This window comes from Epinephelus moara, chromosome 21, assembly GCF_006386435.1.
Source record: "Epinephelus moara isolate mb chromosome 21, YSFRI_EMoa_1.0, whole genome shotgun sequence".
Lineage (NCBI taxonomy): Eukaryota > Metazoa > Chordata > Actinopteri > Perciformes > Serranidae > Epinephelus > Epinephelus moara.
Genome location: NC_065526.1, coordinates 16919904 through 16939505, shown reverse-complemented (window position 1 = coordinate 16939505; position 19602 = coordinate 16919904). Strand labels below are relative to the sequence as shown.

The 19602-nt window shown below is 39.9% G+C and overlaps 1 protein-coding gene across 1 annotated transcript in view; it reads left to right on the top strand.

The window, feature by feature from the left end:
* The window catches only part of tfr1a (transferrin receptor 1a), a 29052-nt gene extending 10617 nt beyond the window's left edge, over positions 1–18435 (top strand). Inside the window, exons 2-18 of the mRNA XM_050033362.1 lie at positions 829–873; positions 3944–4181; positions 5160–5343; positions 5433–5658; positions 5744–5866; positions 6985–7080; positions 9597–9736; positions 9855–10006; positions 10104–10223; positions 10421–10506; positions 10655–10718; positions 11003–11070; positions 11171–11232; positions 11458–11551; positions 12038–12259; positions 13320–13478; positions 14684–18435. Of these exons, the coding sequence (XP_049889319.1) occupies positions 841–873; positions 3944–4181; positions 5160–5343; positions 5433–5658; positions 5744–5866; positions 6985–7080; positions 9597–9736; positions 9855–10006; positions 10104–10223; positions 10421–10506; positions 10655–10718; positions 11003–11070; positions 11171–11232; positions 11458–11551; positions 12038–12259; positions 13320–13478; positions 14684–14926 (2310 nt within the window). The 5' untranslated portion in view covers positions 829–840 and the 3' untranslated portion in view covers positions 14927–18435. The remainder of the gene's footprint in view (positions 1–828; positions 874–3943; positions 4182–5159; positions 5344–5432; positions 5659–5743; positions 5867–6984; positions 7081–9596; positions 9737–9854; positions 10007–10103; positions 10224–10420; positions 10507–10654; positions 10719–11002; positions 11071–11170; positions 11233–11457; positions 11552–12037; positions 12260–13319; positions 13479–14683) is intronic.
* The last annotated feature ends 1167 nt before the right edge of the window (positions 18436–19602 follow it).

Sequence of the window (19602 nt, the reverse complement as noted above, 5' to 3'; positions counted from 1 at the left end):
TTGCAATATATTTTATCGCACTAATCAGCATCTCAGCATGTTTAAAATCGCAATAATGTTGTATCATGAGTTGAGTATTGTGATAATATCTTATCGTGTGGCCTCTGGTGATTCCCACCCTTATCATACACTAAAGTTTGAGAAACTCTGTGTTAAGAGATGCAGGATTTGACCTATCTGGCCATCCATAGCTGAAGCACCTTACATAACGGGCATCTCTTCTGAGGGCGATCACATACATAGCTCTTATTCCACTGATAGTATATGACAATACTTAAAAAAAATATACAAAAGACTTGTATTTCGGGTCTTGTTCCCCTGTTAATTTGAAACCCTGCTTTGTTTGGCTCCTCTTTCGAATCGAAGCTAGTGGGAAGCTAGTTATTCTGTTATTGTGCTCTTCTGGCGAAAGAGTTCACACGGAGGCACAGAGTCTGTGTTGACCTGTGCTGGACACTGGTCTTTTGTGCCCAGGAACAGTGCTGCCTTTCAAGTTAGCAGCAGAGGAAACCCCATGGATGTTTGGACAAGAGGTGGGACGTGTTCTGTGGACACCCCATTATTCCTAGAAGTGAGACAGTAACACACTGTACTGAAATAAGACCACACTCCACAAAATTCCACCTAAAATCTACCATGTGAGGCTGAAACACTCATCGGAAAAAGAGCTGTGGAAAAGAGACATTTTATTTATAGCCATCAAGTTTGCAGGGGATGAGTGTTTAATACTCAAGGTGGAGTGACATTTTTAAAAAGACGACGACAATCATTCTGTCTCTAGGTGAGATGATTTATTAACAGACTTCTCCTGTTTGTTTCCCTTTTTAGATTGAAGCAGCAATGGACCAGGCAAGGTCAACGATATCCAAAATTGTGAGTATAACATCCTAAATCCGAAAATAACAAGCTTTGCTCCAAAGAATTCTCCTCCCCTTACCACCACTAATGAAATTAGTATTATTGTAACTGCCTGTGTTGCATTATTGAATATTTTTTCCATCTTGTGAACAAATAATTATGACTTTTATCAACAGCATGCTGAATGATTATTAGGCAAAGTGACTTGAAAATATTTTTACTGCAGTTAAATTGCATATTAAGTGCTGTAAATTCCTGTTGAGTTAGTGATGAGATTATTTTTCTAATCACTACAAGGGTCATAAAATACCACTTTTAAATGAGTTGTATTTTATAAAACGTTTTTGTTTCTTTTTTTGGCTCTTGAAAAACAACCATGTGCCAATATGAACTAAAAAAAAATCTGCAATAGTTAAGTATCATGCATCATTAAATAGAGATGCACTGAGTTATCAGCCGAACATCTGCATTAAGGTAAGGTAAGGTAAAACTTAAATGTTCCAGAGGGGCAATTTGAGATACAGACAGTAGTCATTAATAAAACAAAACGGACAGTACAATACATAACACACAGAATCCAGTATCACACACTGTCGGGGGTAAATCATGGACAATTAGTGTCACTGTTGGTTAAGATGAGCGATAGCAGATGGGACAAAGGACGATCTGTAACGCTTAGTGCTGCATTTAGGGAGGCAAACCCTCCGCCCTGATGGATAGATCTGAAACTCAACATGGAGGGGTTGTTGAGAGTCTGAGGCAAGAGACCGAGCTTTAGAGGTGACCCTCTCTTCATACAGATGCTGTAGGTTATTCAAAGCAACACCGGTGATCTTACAGAACAACTTGATCACTTTTTCCAACTTGTTCTTGTTTCAAGGCTCAGATTACCAAACCTACAGACAATGTTAAAAGAACGAACTGACTCAGTAAAAGCAGAATAGAACCATTTCATGATTGTCCCATTGGCTTGTATTTGCCTTGTTGGCTACCATCGGCCTGTTGGCAGTTAAAATGATCTTCACCGATGGCAGTGGCCGACATTTTTCTGTTGTGTCAAATCAGTTTTGCTCAGGCTCAAAAGCAGGGCTTGAGTTTAACAGCATCCTGTCTCCCCAGGGACCATAGAAAACGCGTTGGGGCGACAGATCTTCCGGGGGTGTCTTCAGGACAAAAGAACGTTGTGAACTCACTATGGACATGTCAGATGATGTGCCCTATTGTTTCCCTGATAATGCTAAAAAGGGAACAACAAATCCTTGTTGAAATTGGCGGGAGAGCTAGTTAATGCTAGCTGCTAACTGAGGTTGTACTGGATTGATGCTTTAAGCTCTATTCAATAAAAAATATTAAGCAAAGGTAAATTATAACATAATGTGTTCAAATGTAATCTTGTAAATTTTGGTTTTTGGCGCGAAACCTTGAATAAATAGTTGTTTGAAGGAGAAATTTGTTTTCACAGCAATATCAAACTTTAGAGAGGGGATATGATACATTAAATGTAGTAAAGGCTTTTAAAGCCTGAAGGTTATTTCAAATGTTTCATAAATTCGTATAATTAAATTTATGCACATTTGAAGCTTTTTGAAGAAGAAGATATCTTTATTATATCTTTCCCTGGCTCAAAATGGTGAATACATTACTACAACAACAACAACAACAACAAAATAACAACAAAAATAAATACAACAAAAAAAATTATATAATATAAATATAAATAAAATAAATAATCCCTGAGATTTTGACAACTGTCACAGAAAGTTTAAGGAGACTGAAAATGAACATCACGTAGTCCTGGTTTGACCAATGGTGAACAACTTCCTATCAATGGTGAACTACTTCCTGTCAGACAAATGGCAAAATAAACATTATTCACCATTTAAATGTATATTTTTATTTATTTACTTTTACATTTACCCAGCACAAGCTGTTTGTGTTGGTTTGTTACAATATTTTTGAAATTACATATACAACGAAATAAGAAGTAGACACGGAGACTATAACAAAAACAGAGTGTAGTTTCCATTTCCCCTTTGACGGATCAAGGTAGAAGGTCTGCTACGTGGTGCTCATACTTAGTCATCTACCATCCTTCTTTAAGAGCCCTCAGAAAGCAACTGATGTAAGTTAATTTTGTTATCCATTTGTTTGGCATTCTATATCTTTGCATATTATTTAGTAGAGAGGTTTTTGATTATTGGCACGTGATGAAGTTGTGCTTTGAGGATTATCTGCCATGTTCTTAGGCCCAAAAGCCTTTCTGTGGTTTGTCAGAAACCATAGCCTGTTCGAGTGCAAGACATTCTGATCAAAATAGTGAAACAGTGATCAAAATAGTGAATGCACACTGAGGGATTAGTTAATTACCATACTTTGTGAAAAGACAGAATAAAAAACAGCTAGAAAGAGTGGGTGATCACAAAAGTGAGTCAAAACAGAAACTGAGCTCTTTTGGTTCTTTTTTGTTTTAGTATTTTACTGTTTTTTACTTTATAAATAACAATTAACTCTAGTTGCTGTGACCTGGTAGCCCAAAAATTGGTTTTCATCACTGACCAAAGAAGTGTGTCCTCCGCCTAATTCTCTACTGCTACAGACTATGTCGCCGGTAGCACAGCGGGCAGCAGCTCTAGAGACAGATGCCTAGTTAGCGGCCACAGCAACCTAAATTCAGCCATCGTAAACCCCAGCTCTGGGGGTCTATCCTCAAATTTTAGTGGTTTTTGTTTTTGCCTTTTCTGGAAATCTGCCTACTGCAGCTTTAAGTCATTAGCTACAACCTTTTATACCCATTTATTTAAAGAAGGGCTCATCAGAAAGTGGTACTAAAGACTTGAGTGCTGATGTTGGAACATACAAGGATGATCCTTTATACATTCATACATTCATTCATTCATTCATTCATTCCTTCATTCTACATCAATCGAGTCATAATTTTACAAAAACACTTTATGCAAATTCCTATTGGTCAGAGATTCCAGCTGAATATCTTGCAATCAAAGGTTCCATCTTCAAAAAATATACGTTCTTAGCTAAATTATAAACTGTATTTTCTCCTCATACCTGCATCGGTCTGTCATTACAGTTTAACGGGGAGCCCCACTCCTACACCCGTTTCAACCTGACCCAGAACATGGAAGGCGATAACAGCCAGGTGGAGATGAAGCTGGCGTCCGACGTGGACGAAGAGGTCGGAGTTAATGGCGTGGGAGAGCACCTCAATCACAACTCCACCCGCAAACCCTACGTGGCTCAAAAGCTTGGACGCACACCGAAGAACCTCTGCTTCATGGCAGCAGCCACCCTCCTCATCTTTATCATCGGTAAGAGGGGGTCATTAATGAAGATGCTGCATTTATGGTATTATTAATAATTATAATAATACTTTTCAGAACACAGTTACAAAGTGCTTTATGAGACAAATAAAACAGTGTACACCATTAAGATAAAAACAGCAGTAAAAACATTGAACATAGGCTAAGACTAGATAAATCAGAGTGTGTAATAAAAATATATTAATAATAAAATTAATAAAAGAAGGATAGAAACAAGGTCAAGGTCTGCTTGAGATTAAAAAAAAAAAGTTTTACTTTTGCAGTGTTTCTAATTTGATGACAGCATGATTGCACGACTTTGGTTAGGTCGGGTTGGTCGGGTTGGTCAGGTTTGGCGGTCCAAAAACAAGGACCTCAGATTTGGACTCATTGAGACAAGCCATAACATGAGCGAGACTGTCACTGTCATTAAGTTTGCATCACTCTAAAATGACTTGGTGCTCCTCAAGAATCAATCTTAGGACCACTACTTTCAATATATGTTGATGGTGTCACCAGGAAACGCCGGATGCCTTCACCCTTATTGATGACACACAGCTTTGCGCTTTAAACTGTATTTTAGATATAACTCTTTTTACACTGAAACCAGGAAAAAACGTAATTAGTTAATGTTCTAAGTCTCAGAAAGAGTGTCTGCTCCTTCTCATCTAAAATCTGTAGTGTAAGTGTGACCATGTCTCTCTGAGCAACACAGAGAGACTGAGGTAAGCTTTTATACTGAGCAGTTGATTCAATGAAATGTAATTTACTGGGTGTGTATGTAGGAACGTTCTTGGGCGGTTTCAGTTGTACATATTGTACAGTGCTGTTGTAGTCAGCTGGTGGTATAGCATTTCAAAATGCTGACTGTGCCCTTTTAGGCTTGTAACTTGATGCCTTTAGTCTGTCCTTGGATGTGTACTGTCCTTTCTGTCGGTGTGCTCTCTCGTTCCCTGGTTCCTCATTTAAAACCTATGCCACTTACAGGGTACTTGATTGGCTACCTGGTTCATCGGAAGAAGGATACGGCTCCCATCTGCTCAGCCTCCGTGGTCCGTGTCGAGGGGCCCATTCCCCATGAGACAGGTGCTGCCGCCCTGATGGACTGGGACGATGTCAAAAACCTCCTCGCTCAGAAAGTCTCTGCAGACAAATTTGAATCTGTCTTCAAGTAAATATGAACCCCACGCTGCATTGAGGCAAAATGTCTTTACTTGTCTTACAGTTTTAAACGTGAGCTCTTGTTTCTACCAATCCTAGTGAGTTGTCCCTTAAGGAACACCGGGCTGGTTCTTCGGGTGACGAGTTTCTGGCGAACAAGGTGGTCAAGAAGTTTAAAGAGTACGGCATGATGACCTGGACTGATGAGCACTTTGTTAAGGTTCAGGACCCCCCAGCTACTGGCTCCAACAGATTTAGTTTCAAGAATGGGAGCGATGAGCGCCCAGAGGGATTCCTGTCCTACAGTGCCAACGGAGTAGTAACGGTAATCTATGAGCTGAATGAAGTAGAGAAGGTTTTTGAAAATTAAGTGGAGAAAAAGGCAGTAAATGTATTTGTATTTGCTCCAGGGTGCTGTCTTGTATGGATTTTACGGGCAGGAAAATGACTTGAAGTTGCTGCGGGACAAGAGCATCAACCTGACTGGTAGGGTGCTGCTGGTCAGAGCTGGTCAGATCAGCTTTGCCGAGAAGGTGAGTGGTTTTGGTAAAAATAATATATAGTAATAATTCTAATAATCTTTCTTTATCAAGCACTTTTAAAAGAACTGATAAAAACACTTTAGTGTATAAACACTGTGAAAATAAAAGACAGTTTAAATGAACTTGAAAATCAGGTAAAATCTCCAATAAAGTATGTTTTTAGAAGGGACTTAAAAGAGATCACTGACTCGGCCGACCTGATTTCCTCAGGCAGACTGCTTCAGAGCCTCTGGGCCCTGACGGCAAACGCTCTATCCCCTTTAGTTTTCAGCCGGGCCTCTGGAACAGACAAAAGACAGCTGCCGCAGGACCTCAAAGTATGTCCTGGTGTGTACGGCACGCAGTAAGAGGTCAGAGATATAACTGAGAGAGACCATGAAGAGTCTTAAAAGTAATCAGTACAATCTATTCTGAAACATACTGGGTGCCAGTGTAAGTTGGAATTTATACTTATGTGTTGAATCGATGCCGTAGCTATGGCATAGGCTCTGCATCGATGTAGAGCCTATGCCATAGCCTGACGTGCACCTCTCCAGAATGTAACTACACGTCGCAGCGTCGCAGACCTCCTCTTAAAAGCTAGCTAAAACCGTTTCCCTCCATGGAAATGAAGCTCATATGAGTAGGGGAAATCTCCGCTAGCTGCTAGGCTAATTTATACAATGTAAAATGCCATAGGCTTGTGCTAATAACATTGGCATGTTGTGTTTGTGGGGAAAATGTGTCCAACAAAAGACAAATGCTTTGTCTGTGAATGCTGTGAGTTATAGTGAAGCTGATTTGTGAACTTAACAGCACTTCATAGAAAGCCCACTGCCGACTAGTGTTTTGGAGGTGTAACTGCAGAGTGACAGACACACCACCACACAAGTATAAATGCTCACAACAGAGAAGGTGATGCCATAGGCTACAGCGTAGGGTCTGTCACAAAAGTATAAATTCCGCTTTAAGAGGCTAAAACTGGAGTGATGTGATCGCGTGTAGTATGACCTTTAATATCACTGTAAACTACTTCTTTTTCCCTTCATCAGTGTGTGATTTTTGTCCAAATTCTTTTGCTGTCATTGATAATAGTAATTTCCATGACCTGTTTTTCTTTCTATTTTCAGGTGGCCAATGCTGCCAAAATGGGTGCCTCTGCTGTTTTGATCTACCCAGACCCCGAGGATTACCCTATCGGAGACAACACTCCGCTCTTTGGACATGTGAGTGTGGACAGTCACATTGAGGTTAAGACCTCAGAACAAAAAAACAACTAAAGAACATAATCAGCAAAACAGAAACAACACAGCTACAATAACAGTTTCAATACTACAAATAAAAATCAACATTGGAGACTTAAACTTTAAAATCACCAGGTGGAACATAGACTCAAATTTGAGGGCAGTTCATTCCAGGTAAAGAAAGGTAAAGGTGTGTAGCACCTGGAACCAGTTCTGCCTGCATTAGTTGGGACATGCGGGATATCTAAGGTTAAGTGGTTATGAAACGTGTACTGTGGTAATATGAGATGGCTTTTTCTTCTCACTGTAAGGAAGTCCATTCAAAACCAAGCACGGGAGGAAACTGCTAATGGTTCCACATTAGTCCATTAGTGGTGGTGGTCATTTGCGTAGAATTGTAGTGAGCAAAAAGCAGGGAAGAAGGGATGACTTGTCGTTGTAAACATGGAAGTTTACAATGTAGGTCTGCAAGTATTAAAAAAGATAAGCTTTGCCAATGTTTTGTGAGGAAGAAAATGTATTTGACATGCTTGGTTGGACTCAAGGACAGTTCATACACTGACCACTGAATGTAAGCAAAACTGTCCATGAGAGAAAACAGGTTCCAGCACGCCAAGGACAGTTTATTTATGTAGCACGTTTCAGCAACAAGGCAAAGTGCTCCACGTAAAACATCAAGAGGGTGTCTGCAGGTCCTTTAAAAACTCAGAGAATGTCAGTTTTTTTTAAACTATTAGGCCTTAAAGGTCAATAAATGTTCGTAAATTAATTGAATTTCTGAGTTTAATTGCCACAAACATTTTGTCTAATTTAATTTATCCATCTTTTAATTACTTTTTGTCAAAATCACTGAACCTAATACTGTCTTATTACTTAATACTTGTACAAACGTTTTGGTCAAATGTGGCATAACCTTACTCACTCTAATAACCATATTCCTACATAAAACCTGCCTCTACGCAGGACCACATATACTACTCACCTTCATACTTACCTGCAGTGTTTTAATAGGAATAAAGTGATTTGTCTAAAAATCAGTTTTAAATTTGGTTAAAAGTTATCTGGAAAATGTCTGAAAAAGCGTCAAATTAAAGTGTCTGATACCTGTAGACATGCTGAGACATATGAAATGACAAAATGACATTTAACTGCAATTAAAAACATGAATTATAGAGCAAGAAAAGAGAAAATTAAAACAAGCTAAAATAGAAAAAGACAAGTATAAAAGTTACAGTGCAGTGTAAGAAATAAATAATTATTGATCTTATAAAATGCAGCCACAAACAAAAGTTTTAAGCCTTGCATTGTCAAACAAAGCCATCCTTGGAGCAACTCAAAATCTGGTGAAGGTGAAATGCATCAGTTTTATCAGTCCATCAGTTTTAAATCTGTTTTTGGAGCCATGCTAATAGTTTTTTTTTTTTTTTTTTTTTAAACCTGAAAACTTGACACAGTACTTTTCTAAAAATAAACATTTGTCACAAGTACAAGCCAGCCAGTTAATAATAAGCCAGATGGGGGGAGCCAAAGCCTTAAAACTAGTACTTGAACAGGATTATTTCTAATGGGAGTAATTTGTTTTTTGGGTTATCTGTCTGTGTGTGTTCCATTCTCATGAACGCGATATCTCAAGAATACCTTTGGCACAAACATCCGCTTGGGCTCAACAATGAACCAATCAGATTGTGGTGATCAAAGGTCACTGTGTTTCATTCTCATAAACGCATCGTCTTTGCCCATCAAATTTGGCACAAACGTACGCTTTTGGTCAAGGATGATGTGATTAGAGTTTGGTGGTCAAAGGTCCAATGTCAAGGCTACTGTGGCCTTGCATCATTCTAATTCTTGTGAATGCAGTATCTCAAGAACACCTTAAGAGTTTCTCCAAATTTGGTACAAACTTCCACTTGTAATAAGTGAATAGAATTTGGTGGTCAAAGGTAACTTTTTGTCTGCTTTGAGTTTAGGATGATCTGATTAGATTTTGGTAGTCAATGGTCAAATGTCAAAGCCACTGTGACCTTGCATCATTCTCATTCTAGTGAACGTGATATCTCAAGAACACTTTGAGGGAATTACTTCTATTTCGGCACAAACATCCACTTGGACTCCAATGAAGTGAATAGAATTTGGTGGTCAAAGATCATTGTGACCTCACAAAATATGTTTTTGGCTCTAACTCAATAATTCACAGGCTAATTATGTCAAATTTCTGAAACTGAGCTGATAGTATAGATTGCTGTACTGTTGGGAGGGAAGATATGTGTGTGTGAACCATCCAATTCACAGACATAGATGCAAACTGTAACTGCAACTTAACAGGTTCGCGGAGGCAAACAACTGCGAGGCGGTAATTCTAGTTTCCATGTAATTTTCCTAATTTTAAATTTAGAAGTATGCGCAAAAACATTAAAAATGTCAGTCAAATCATAGCTGTTGGCAAACTTGGTAAAACTTCTATATTTTTCAAATAACTATCTTCCTTCTGTCTCCTGCAGGTCCACATGGGTTCAGGTGATCCCTACACCCCAGGCTTCCCCTCCTTCAACCACACCCAGTTTCCACCTGTCCAGTCTTCAGGTCTTCCGAAAATCTTGGCCCAGACCATCACAGCAGGCATGGCCACCAGAATTCTGAGGTATGATTCATATGCACTGTGTACCATTTAAAACAATGTATGTATGTACTCTGATTATCTGCTACAGTTGACTGCAGGATCTTACATAGCATTCATTTTTACTGTCTGCATCCCGCAGGCAGCTGGGGGGGCAGAATGTGCCGGATGGGTGGGGCGGTCTCAACAGACTGGGAGACTTGAGCGATGTTATCACCGTGGAAGTCAGGAACGTCCTCGCAGAGAAAAAGATAAACAACGTCTTTGGGGTCATCAAAGGCTTTGTGGATGCAGGTACAACGAGCTATTCATTTTCATTTTACCGATCGTTTTCTCTCGGTTGTTAAATAAACAGTTTGAGTGATGAATGTACCCTGTCTGGTTTTTGTAGATCGATATGTTGTTATTGGCGCCCAGAGGGACGCATGGGGTCCAGGTTTTGCCACATCGACAGTTGGCACCAGCGTCCTCGTTGAACTGGCACGTTCCATCTCAGATATGGTGAAGAATGGTGAGTCTCAGTGGCAGCTGGTGTTTAGTGTGTAATGTCAGACAGTGCTAGATTTTGAGATATTACTGATGGATCACTTGAGATCATATCAACATGAGTCACTGAACAACTGAAGAAATATTTAATCAAAATGAGCATGTCCTGTTTAGTGAGGGCTCTGCTCTTCTGTTAACGTGCATTTCTTATCTCCTTTTCAGACGGATTCAAACCGCGGAGAAGCATTGTGTTTGCGAGCTGGAGTGCTGGAGAATATGGGAGTGTTGGCGCCACCGAGTGGCTGGAGGTGAGAATTGCACAAGGATTTTATTTACTTAGTTTCCCAACTGAATTTTTCTTAATCAGCATCTTTTTTTGCAATAATAGTTCTGATAAGTGTTAGTACTCCTCCTTAATTCTGTTAATGCATTTATTTATTTTTTCTATATATCCAGGGTTATCTTTCCTCTCTGAGCATGAAAGCATTCGCCTACATTGATCTGGATGGAGTTGTAAAAGGTATTTTCTTCTTCTTCTTCTTCTTCTTCTTCTTCTTCTTCTTAAGGCTTTTAAATATTTAACAGCCTACTATACCAACATTTTGTCAAATCCAAAATATGAATTTATCGGAACATTATTAAATCTTTCATTGAGTAATATTTCGGTAATCGCTTATCCTGTTAGTGGCACTGTATCAAAGTAAGAAATTCCAGTAAAGCGACTACACTTCCTTCAATATGTATGTATGTATGTATGTATTTGTGTGGTTTTCAGAAAGACTGATTATAAGTCTTCCTTTCCAGGTCAGAAAGGATTTAAAGTGGCGGCCAGTCCTTTGATGCACAGCCTGATCGAGAGCACTCTGACTGAGGTAAGGCCACATCTGGATTAATGAAGCACATTTAATACAAGCCAGCAGTATTGTCAATTTGTTTGTGAATATTAAATACATATAATTGTCTTCTCCTTAGGTGAAGACCAATACAGGGACTCTCTCTTCTCAATATGGAAGGGGAAACTGGGAATCAAATGTGTAAGTCTGACCAGGCTGTTGGTCCAGTCACGTCCACAGTGTTTATACATCACCATGACATCCAAGCTGTTCTCACTAGTATTACATCCACAGCTGGAATGTGTAGAATAGCTGTCATTCACATGCTTGGCAAATGTTCGCAACCTAATCTTCTTAATCCAAATATTTACCTATGCTGAGAGAAAGGGCAGCGAAAGCTTCATCTTGCATGCCTTTATTTTACAGGTTGGAGCCTTTGAAGTTGGATAGTGCTGCCTATCCTTTCCTTGCCTTTACTGGCATTCCCTCAGTCTCTTTTGGTTTCACCGCTGGTAACTCAGTAAGTCATCCTCTTTTACTACTATTATTTAAAAAATAACTTTGGTATTTTTCAACTTGGACCCTTTTCCTGTGTTTTTGTGTCTAAGTGACTAACGAAGACAAGGTTTCTTTGAAACTTGTCCAGTACTGAACGAAAGAGCTTCAAAAACAGGCTGCAAAAAGTGTTTGTTTATGCCACTGACAGGCTCAGATTGTTATTCTAAGTGTCTGATAACATTATGGAAAGGATCCCTACAGAGATAGATTTTTTTGTTAGAGACTGAGATGCATTTTGTTTAACCAGAAACAGCCATGAAATCACCTTAGACACAAAAACATGGGAAAACACAGTCCAGGTTGAAAATGTTGAAATTACCCTTAAAATAAATCCTTTTAAGTCAATACCCATAGTCCAGGACATCCTTGAACACTGAGCCGTTTGGTTCATCTTGGAATTTATTTTTCCTCGCTGTAACTCTCAACACATCTTCCTTGTCCCTCTCAGGACTACCAGTTCTTTGGCACAAAGCTGGACACCCGGGACAGACTGAACATGGCTACGGGCAACCAGGTTCCTCAGCTGGCTAAAAAATCGACCCAGTTCGCAGGTCACATGGTGCTCAGGCTGGTCCATGATCATCTGCTGCGGATGGACCTGATGAAGTACGACAAGATCATACGTACTCACGTGGCTCAGATCAACGGGAAGGTCAAGGCTGTTCAGAGGGTGAGTGTCCCGTTGTTTTCTTGCTGACTTGGATTAAATTTTCCCAACAGTTGATTGTTATCGTTGTTACCTCAAAGACTCAGCATGTGCATGCCGTGTCTGTCTGCATAGAGATAGTTAAACAGTAAATTTGGTATATTTAACTCCCCATTTTAAATACAAGCTTTGTAAAGGAAACAGTTTAACTGTTTTGATGCATTTTAATTGATTTTGTTGTTGTTTTTTTGTCTTAAAGGAATACTTTACCCTTAAAGGAATACTTCACCCTTGTATATGTACCTACTTGTATATAAATTACTCACCGTCTGTTGTGTTGAATTCATAAAGAACATTGTTTGCCTCCACAGTGAGCAAAGAATCCAAAAAAATGGGGAAAATTCTTGATGACTTTAAATAAAAGGAGACCGCGTTTAACAACAGCAAAACTATATCAAAACTAAGGGTGGGCAATATGGCCCTAAAATAATATCACGATATTTCAGGGTATTCTTGCGATAACAATATTCTTAACAATATGACAAATTAGTAAAAAAAAAAAAGAATTTCAACACAATAAGTGATATAGTTTTACAGTTTGCTTCAAATATTCAGTAAAAACTAAACAAAGATAAAAAAATTTCTTTAGCTTGTAAACAACAACAGTAACTCAGATTCTGTATACAATATTAATAGAAATCACTTGACGACACCGACTCTGTATGGAGTGCGAGAGAAGAGGGAATTATACGGCACGAGTTTTGTGAGAGTTTGTAAGCTGATTTGTTTTATATAGTGTTGCTGTTCTGAAATGCAGCCCCTCTTTAGTTCCATTTAATCAAGAATTTTCAGTTTTTGGATTCTTCGTTCACTGTGGAGGCATGTGAGAAAAACAACATTTTTTGTTCGAAAATCAACATAACGCGTGGTCAATAATTGATATACCAATCATCATTTGGTGGGTGAAGTGCTCCTTTAATTGCTGCTTTGATTATGTAACCTCAACGTGCCCAGACGCACATCCATTCAGTTTTGTTTATTCAGAGCACTAAATATCCCCTGTGGATGCTCCATGTGCTTCCAGATGCAGCCCCAGCTGCTGCCCAAGGCTCTGACAATGCAGTGGTTGATGTCGGCCTCCGGCTCCTACAGCCGCGCCTCTCGCCAGCTGGCGTCAGACATCCAGAACAGTGACCTGGAGGACATTGAGATGTGCCGTGTCATCAATGACCGCATAATGACGGTAAGACCAAGACTAGATAAGTGCAATAACAAAATTATTGCTGTATATTCTGTGGTTATGCACCCATGTTCAACCCTTAATGTGCCTCAAGTGTGAGGTATGAGATATAAATAATCCGAGTTGTATGTACTTTACTGTTCTGCACTCTTGCTGCTGGCAGGAAGTAATGTGTTCATGTAGGACAGTCATTGCTCATAGTAAGACAAGGTTGGAACAGAGGTTCTGGGGGTTTTGTTTTCACTGGTTTGAAGTTGATGGGGCAGTTGGGAAAAAGTGATGTCACCTACTTCCTCACACTTAACCAGAATCCGAAAATATGATTACGTTAATGAAGTTGGTTGCTTATTTTGCCAGGTCACTAGAGGTCAGTCAAACCTGATCGAACCTCACGTACACAGTCCTGATGAAGCAGATCAGCGTCATCATCAGCTTTAGAATGTTTAACTAAAAATCTGTTTTCACGATCTTTAATGTTGATTGTCGCTTTTATAGTCATCCATATTTATAGTGCAGAGAAATTCTTAAAGGGACAGTTCACCCAAAAATACATATATTTCCTCTTACCTGTAGTGCTATTTATCAGTCTAGCTTTGAGGTGAGTTGCAAAGTGTTGGAGATATTAGTCACAGAGATGTCTGCCTTCTCTTGAATTAATATATATATCTATCTATCTATCTATCTATCTATCTATCTATCTATCTATCTATCTATCTATCTATCTATCTATCTATCTATCTATCTATCTATCTATCGGAACTATTTTCTTTCTACTAAATTACACCCACTAACTGTATCACCACGCAAAAGGAAGCATCTGTCTACTGCTAGCTCACCTGGCACCATTGAGCTAGCTAATAGGGCTGTCCCCTAATAGTTGACCAGATATTAGTCGTCCAGAAAGGTCATTAGTCGGCAAGATGTCATCTGTCACTTAGGTGCACGAAAAAAAAAAACTTTAAAAAACCCATAAAGCTCTATTAGGAGCTGCGCCTTGTCAAAATAAATCAAAAACTATATGACTGGACCATGTGGGAATTTAATTTGAAAGGACAGACACAGGAAGTGATAGGATCTATGTGTTATCTTGAGTAACTATAACTTTTTTTTTTTAGACTAGATATAATTAATGATGAACAATGACTTTTAGAAACCATCGTGGTCTTCCTTCTGTCCATCATCTCATTTTCCTGCTCTTGTTTCTGTAGGTGGAAAGGAACTTCCTGTCCCCCTACGTGTCTCCCAGAGAGAGTCCTTTCCGCCACATCCTGCTGGGCTCCGGACCTCCCACTCTCAAGGCCCTGTCCAACCACCTTGAAGCTCTCAGGACCGACCACCCTGACGCAGACGCCGACCTGTTCCGTAACCAGTTTGCCCTGGCGACCTGGACCATTCAGGGCTGTGCCAACTCGCTGGCAGGGGACATCTGGGCTATGGATAATGCAATCTAAAAAAAGTAGTTTCCCCCCAGTCTCCTCTGTTAATAATTTGACCCTCTTATTACAACTGACAGTCGGCTGTGATCATTAACAGTCACAGATGCACAGCTTTTTAAATTTAAGATGAGGAAATGATCAAAGTGGAGCCGTTACTAAATGAGAATCACCTCTGTTCCATAATTTCAACACTCGAGTGATGAGCTCATTTTATTTCCATGAAGCCAAACATTAATGATAAAAATGTACTTAAGCCTTACGCCTTAACAAAAAAGTTTAGAGGGTCATTTTCTTTTCTTTTCTTCACTTTAGAAAGAAAAATACTTCAATAATTGCCACATTCTGAATACTTTGGTGCTACTAACGTCTACCTTCACATCGCCACGTCATGTGGCAGCACTTCTTGAATTGGTGTTACCCAACGAATGAGTTGAATGTAGTGACATTGAGGCTTTTTCAGCACAGTATCAGGTCATTAATACAGGAGAGGCTGTGTTCTCCGGCTCAGAGATGAATGAAATTCAAAAGGCCAGTAAGACATTATAAGCTAACGTCCACCTGTTTACCATAATTAATACAAATCTAAACTGCTGATATTAAACCCACTGGTGCTGCCAAATCCTTGTGTTCACATCTGAGCTGGTTTCTGTTGGTAGCTCTAATTTCATACTGTGCCGAAATCTACTACTCGACTTATCATCGGAGATTCACAAGTTGCTGAAAAGGACCGCAGATTAATTAACAATAACACAGCAGCAGTGTTTTTCACCGAACACAACTAGGAGTAGATTTTGGACAATCAGCTGATGTTACTTGGCACCGTTTTACACCTGTGCTGCATTCATCTTTTAAAAGAGTTCTTCACCTTCAAAATGAACTTTTGTGTATCAGTTACTCACCATGTCACCTTGAGTTCGTGAAGAAAACTTTGATTTTCTTGATTGCCTCCACAGGGAACGAAGAATCCAAAAAGGCGAATATTCTTCATGAATTAAAGTTAAAAGGGGCGGCGTTTAACAACAGCAAAATTTTATCAAAACATCTGTTTACAAACAACTCTTGTAGTATAATCCAAGTCTCATTAATCCAGTCATATGCTCAGTACTTCCCAAACACATGCACTTTTGTTAAAACTAAGACTGTCGAAATACTGGTCCATGGTGCCCTTTGACCTGGTGTGTCATTGAGGCCACAGTGGCTTTTTCCTATGACGGAGGCAGACGAGGTGACGCTGCTTGGACCCGTGAATGGAACATTTACATTAAAAAAAATGCCCAAATGGAACAGTTGATAGGAGCACTGTTCTCTGCAGTTTCTGGAGTAAGGAATATCGTACCACCCGAGCACTTAAAGTCTGAAATATCACCTCAACACAAAGCATTTAGCAGTGAACCAGGAGGTCCAAGCTAGCACAGCCTATGATGTTAGCGCTAGCAGCCAGCCTCGTCAAGCCACACTCAGCCAGGCGTTCAGACACAAGCTGAGTGTGACTGCCTGTGACCGACTAACTCACTCCGTTGCAAAATGGACTGCAGGCCTGTTTCTGTGTTAGAGGACAATCACAAAGTTTGATACGATTTTGATCTGCGATCGATTTGAGATGAATATCTTCATTGTCTCTTTCTGGGCTGCTCTTCATTGTCTGCCTGGCGCTATGCCGTTAGCACTGTTTGAATGTTTAGGAAGATGTGCTAGAGGCAGGGTACACCCTGGGCAGGTCACCAGACTATCACAGGGCTGACACATAGAGACAGACAACTATTCACACTCACATTCACACCTACGGACAGTTTAGAGTCACCAATTAACCTGCATGCAACCTAACGTGGTGAGTAACTGATATACAAAGAGTCATTTTGTGGGTGAAATATTGCTCTAAAAGTCCTAACTTTAAAAAAAGAAATCTGAATTTGATTACCTCAATCGGCCGCCTCCTGACATTAATTCTCTGTAGGCCTTTCAAAAAACAGAGGGAGAAGGTCTCCAACCATGTGGCACTGAACAAACCGTACGTCTATTTATTGTGTTATTTATTTATCAGTGGCAGGGTTCACTATAAATAGTTTTTTTTATTGCCTTTTTATAAGAAAAAAAAATAATAGTGTATAATTATCGGGAGCAGTGCCTTCCATAATTATGACAGTTATACTGTCGAAATGACAAAAGCAGCATCTGCTAACAGAAGCGTACGTGTCGACCGACGGCCGGTACTGAGCACTGAACGATCACTGCACAACTCTGAGGTCATTTTTTTAATAACTGACACTGGTTTGGTCTTTAAGACAAGATCAGCTCACATATCACACCTTGGAAAGTATTACCGGGTGTCAGTAGCGGTCCCTTGGTACACGTACGCCTCTCATCCTGACAGCATTATCGGGAGCAGTGTCTTCCATAATGTGAAGAAAAAGAAGAAGGTAGTTTTTGCCTACCAGTGTGCGTTCGTATCGGAGGCAGTGCCCTCCATATTTCACTGTAGGAGTGGATGTTTTTATTATCGGGAACAGTGTTTCCCATAATGTCTGTATATACAGTACATTGCTACATGTTCTCTGCATCTTTAGATCACTTTCCATGCTTGTGTAGTTTCCTGCGAGGAAAAGTTTTAACATCAGCTCTTATGAAAGCATCTCCCGTCCGTCTCATTAGCGAGGTGAAGAGGCCGTCTTTGCTTTGTCTGGGTTTCCTTTGTGAGCTCATTTTAATCAAACGCTGATAATGTGTTGTCTTTTCTTTGGGCTTCATGATTTGGAGGGTCTTTGCTTTAAAGAAAGAAAATGTTACAGACATGTTGGGACCACTGGTTACAGCGGCGTGGTCCATACTTCCAGAGAAGATCACACTCTGCAAATTTGTGTTTTGAAAGTTCTTCCTGCTGTTTTGATGTGTTTATTCATTCAGAGATTTTTCCTTGTGCCTTTTTGTTTCACGACTGCATTTTAGAGCTGAGTTTCTACAGTACAGTACTTACAGAAGTTTTGGAGGATGTGTATTTGGCTTGTTTAGTTTAGTTTTGACATTTCTGTATTTTTCCCCCCTGTTGCTGGCTAGAATCAAGTTACTGGTTTAAAGGCCTGTTATGCTACAGCAGCTTTAGATAAAGTATGAAAATTTGTGAAATAGAAAGTAAAAATCAATGTAAATGGGATTTAAAAATTACATATTGAATGTTACAGTCCTTTAGCTAATCTGCTAAATCTGGTCACTCATATTTAGTTTTTTATTTTATTGTATGAAAACCACCATGTCTCAGCAGAAAACCCTGAATCAGTAACAATTTTAAAATGATGTGTTAACCATTCCTACATTCATGGTTTGAGTGATTAAACTGATGTGCTGGGATATAATGAGGTATGTTCTACATGCACACATAAGAGTTGATCTACAGTATTGGTTCATGTTTGACAATGACAACATGGATAAAGATATTTGGAAATTGTTAAAATAACAATCCTTTTTTTTTTCTGTATACAGATTTGCTTAGCTTCACTTTTTTGTTGCTGCAATAAACGATCACATCACAACTGTCGAGTCATGGTTTGATTATTCCTCTAAATTATCTATCTGCTATCAGTTGTTCCTTTTTAATTTTCTTTTAGAGTTACATAAAGCATTAAAGGGACAGTTCACCCCAAATCAAAATACATATTTTTCCTCTTACCTGTAGTGCTGTTATCAGTCTAGATTATTTTAGTGTGAGTTGCTGAGTGTTGCAGATATCAGCCATAACATTGTCTGCCTTCTCTCCAGTATAATGGAACTAGATGGCACTCAGCTTGTGGTGCTCAAAGTGCCAAAAAATCTATTTGAAAAACTCAACATCAATGTCTCTTTCCAGAAATCATGACCTGGTTACTCAAGATAATCCACAGACCTTGTTGTGAGCAGTTTCATGTAGGAACTATTTTCTTTTTACAAAACTACATCCTCTGGCATATGTCCATAGACCTTCAGCTCCGTTGAGTTACGCCAGTCCAGTGTTTCAACGTCCAGGTCAATAAGACCATGCTTGCCATTCGGTGGCTGGTGTTTGGGCAGCTGGTCATTATGTGTTCCACAGTTTGTAGAGGATCCTGCATTCGTAGTTGGCACTGTCCACAAGACCCCGTTTTTGCATTGCTGCCCCGGCGCGTCCTATGCCTGTGCTTAGGTGATTGACGGTTGTCCATTGCTTTCGGGTCAAGTGCTGGCGAGGCACATCTGTGGGGTCTTCAATGTAGTGGTGGAGCCTGATGGTTCTGCTGACTTTCACTGGTCCCTCCATCTTGCCTTGACCCAGGCAATCTTCAGGGTGTCAGATGGTGTTGTATGGAGCAGTTCTTGGGCATGTGTGGCAAAGGGGTGCCGGGACTTGAGACACAAGCACTGTGGTGTCTCCAAAGCGATCTTGTGGAAGAGGTGGGATGAACTTGTCTGTGCATATCGAGCGAGGGCCAGCGTGGCTACTTCTCGTCTGACCTCTGTTCCTCATCCTTGAGGAGTTTGTCCATCTGTGCTGCCCTTCCCTCCTCACTAAGTGCGGTCTGAGTCACAACTTTCAGCTTCTCTTCCAGCGCCACATTGAAGGCCTTGGCCTTTATGAATCTACAACATACAGACAGAGTTTGAGTAGTAGAAGAAGTGTGCTCTCGCTTGTGTCAGCTTGAGATGTAAACATTAATGGTGTCTTCTTCGGCTGAGCTGTAATGTTA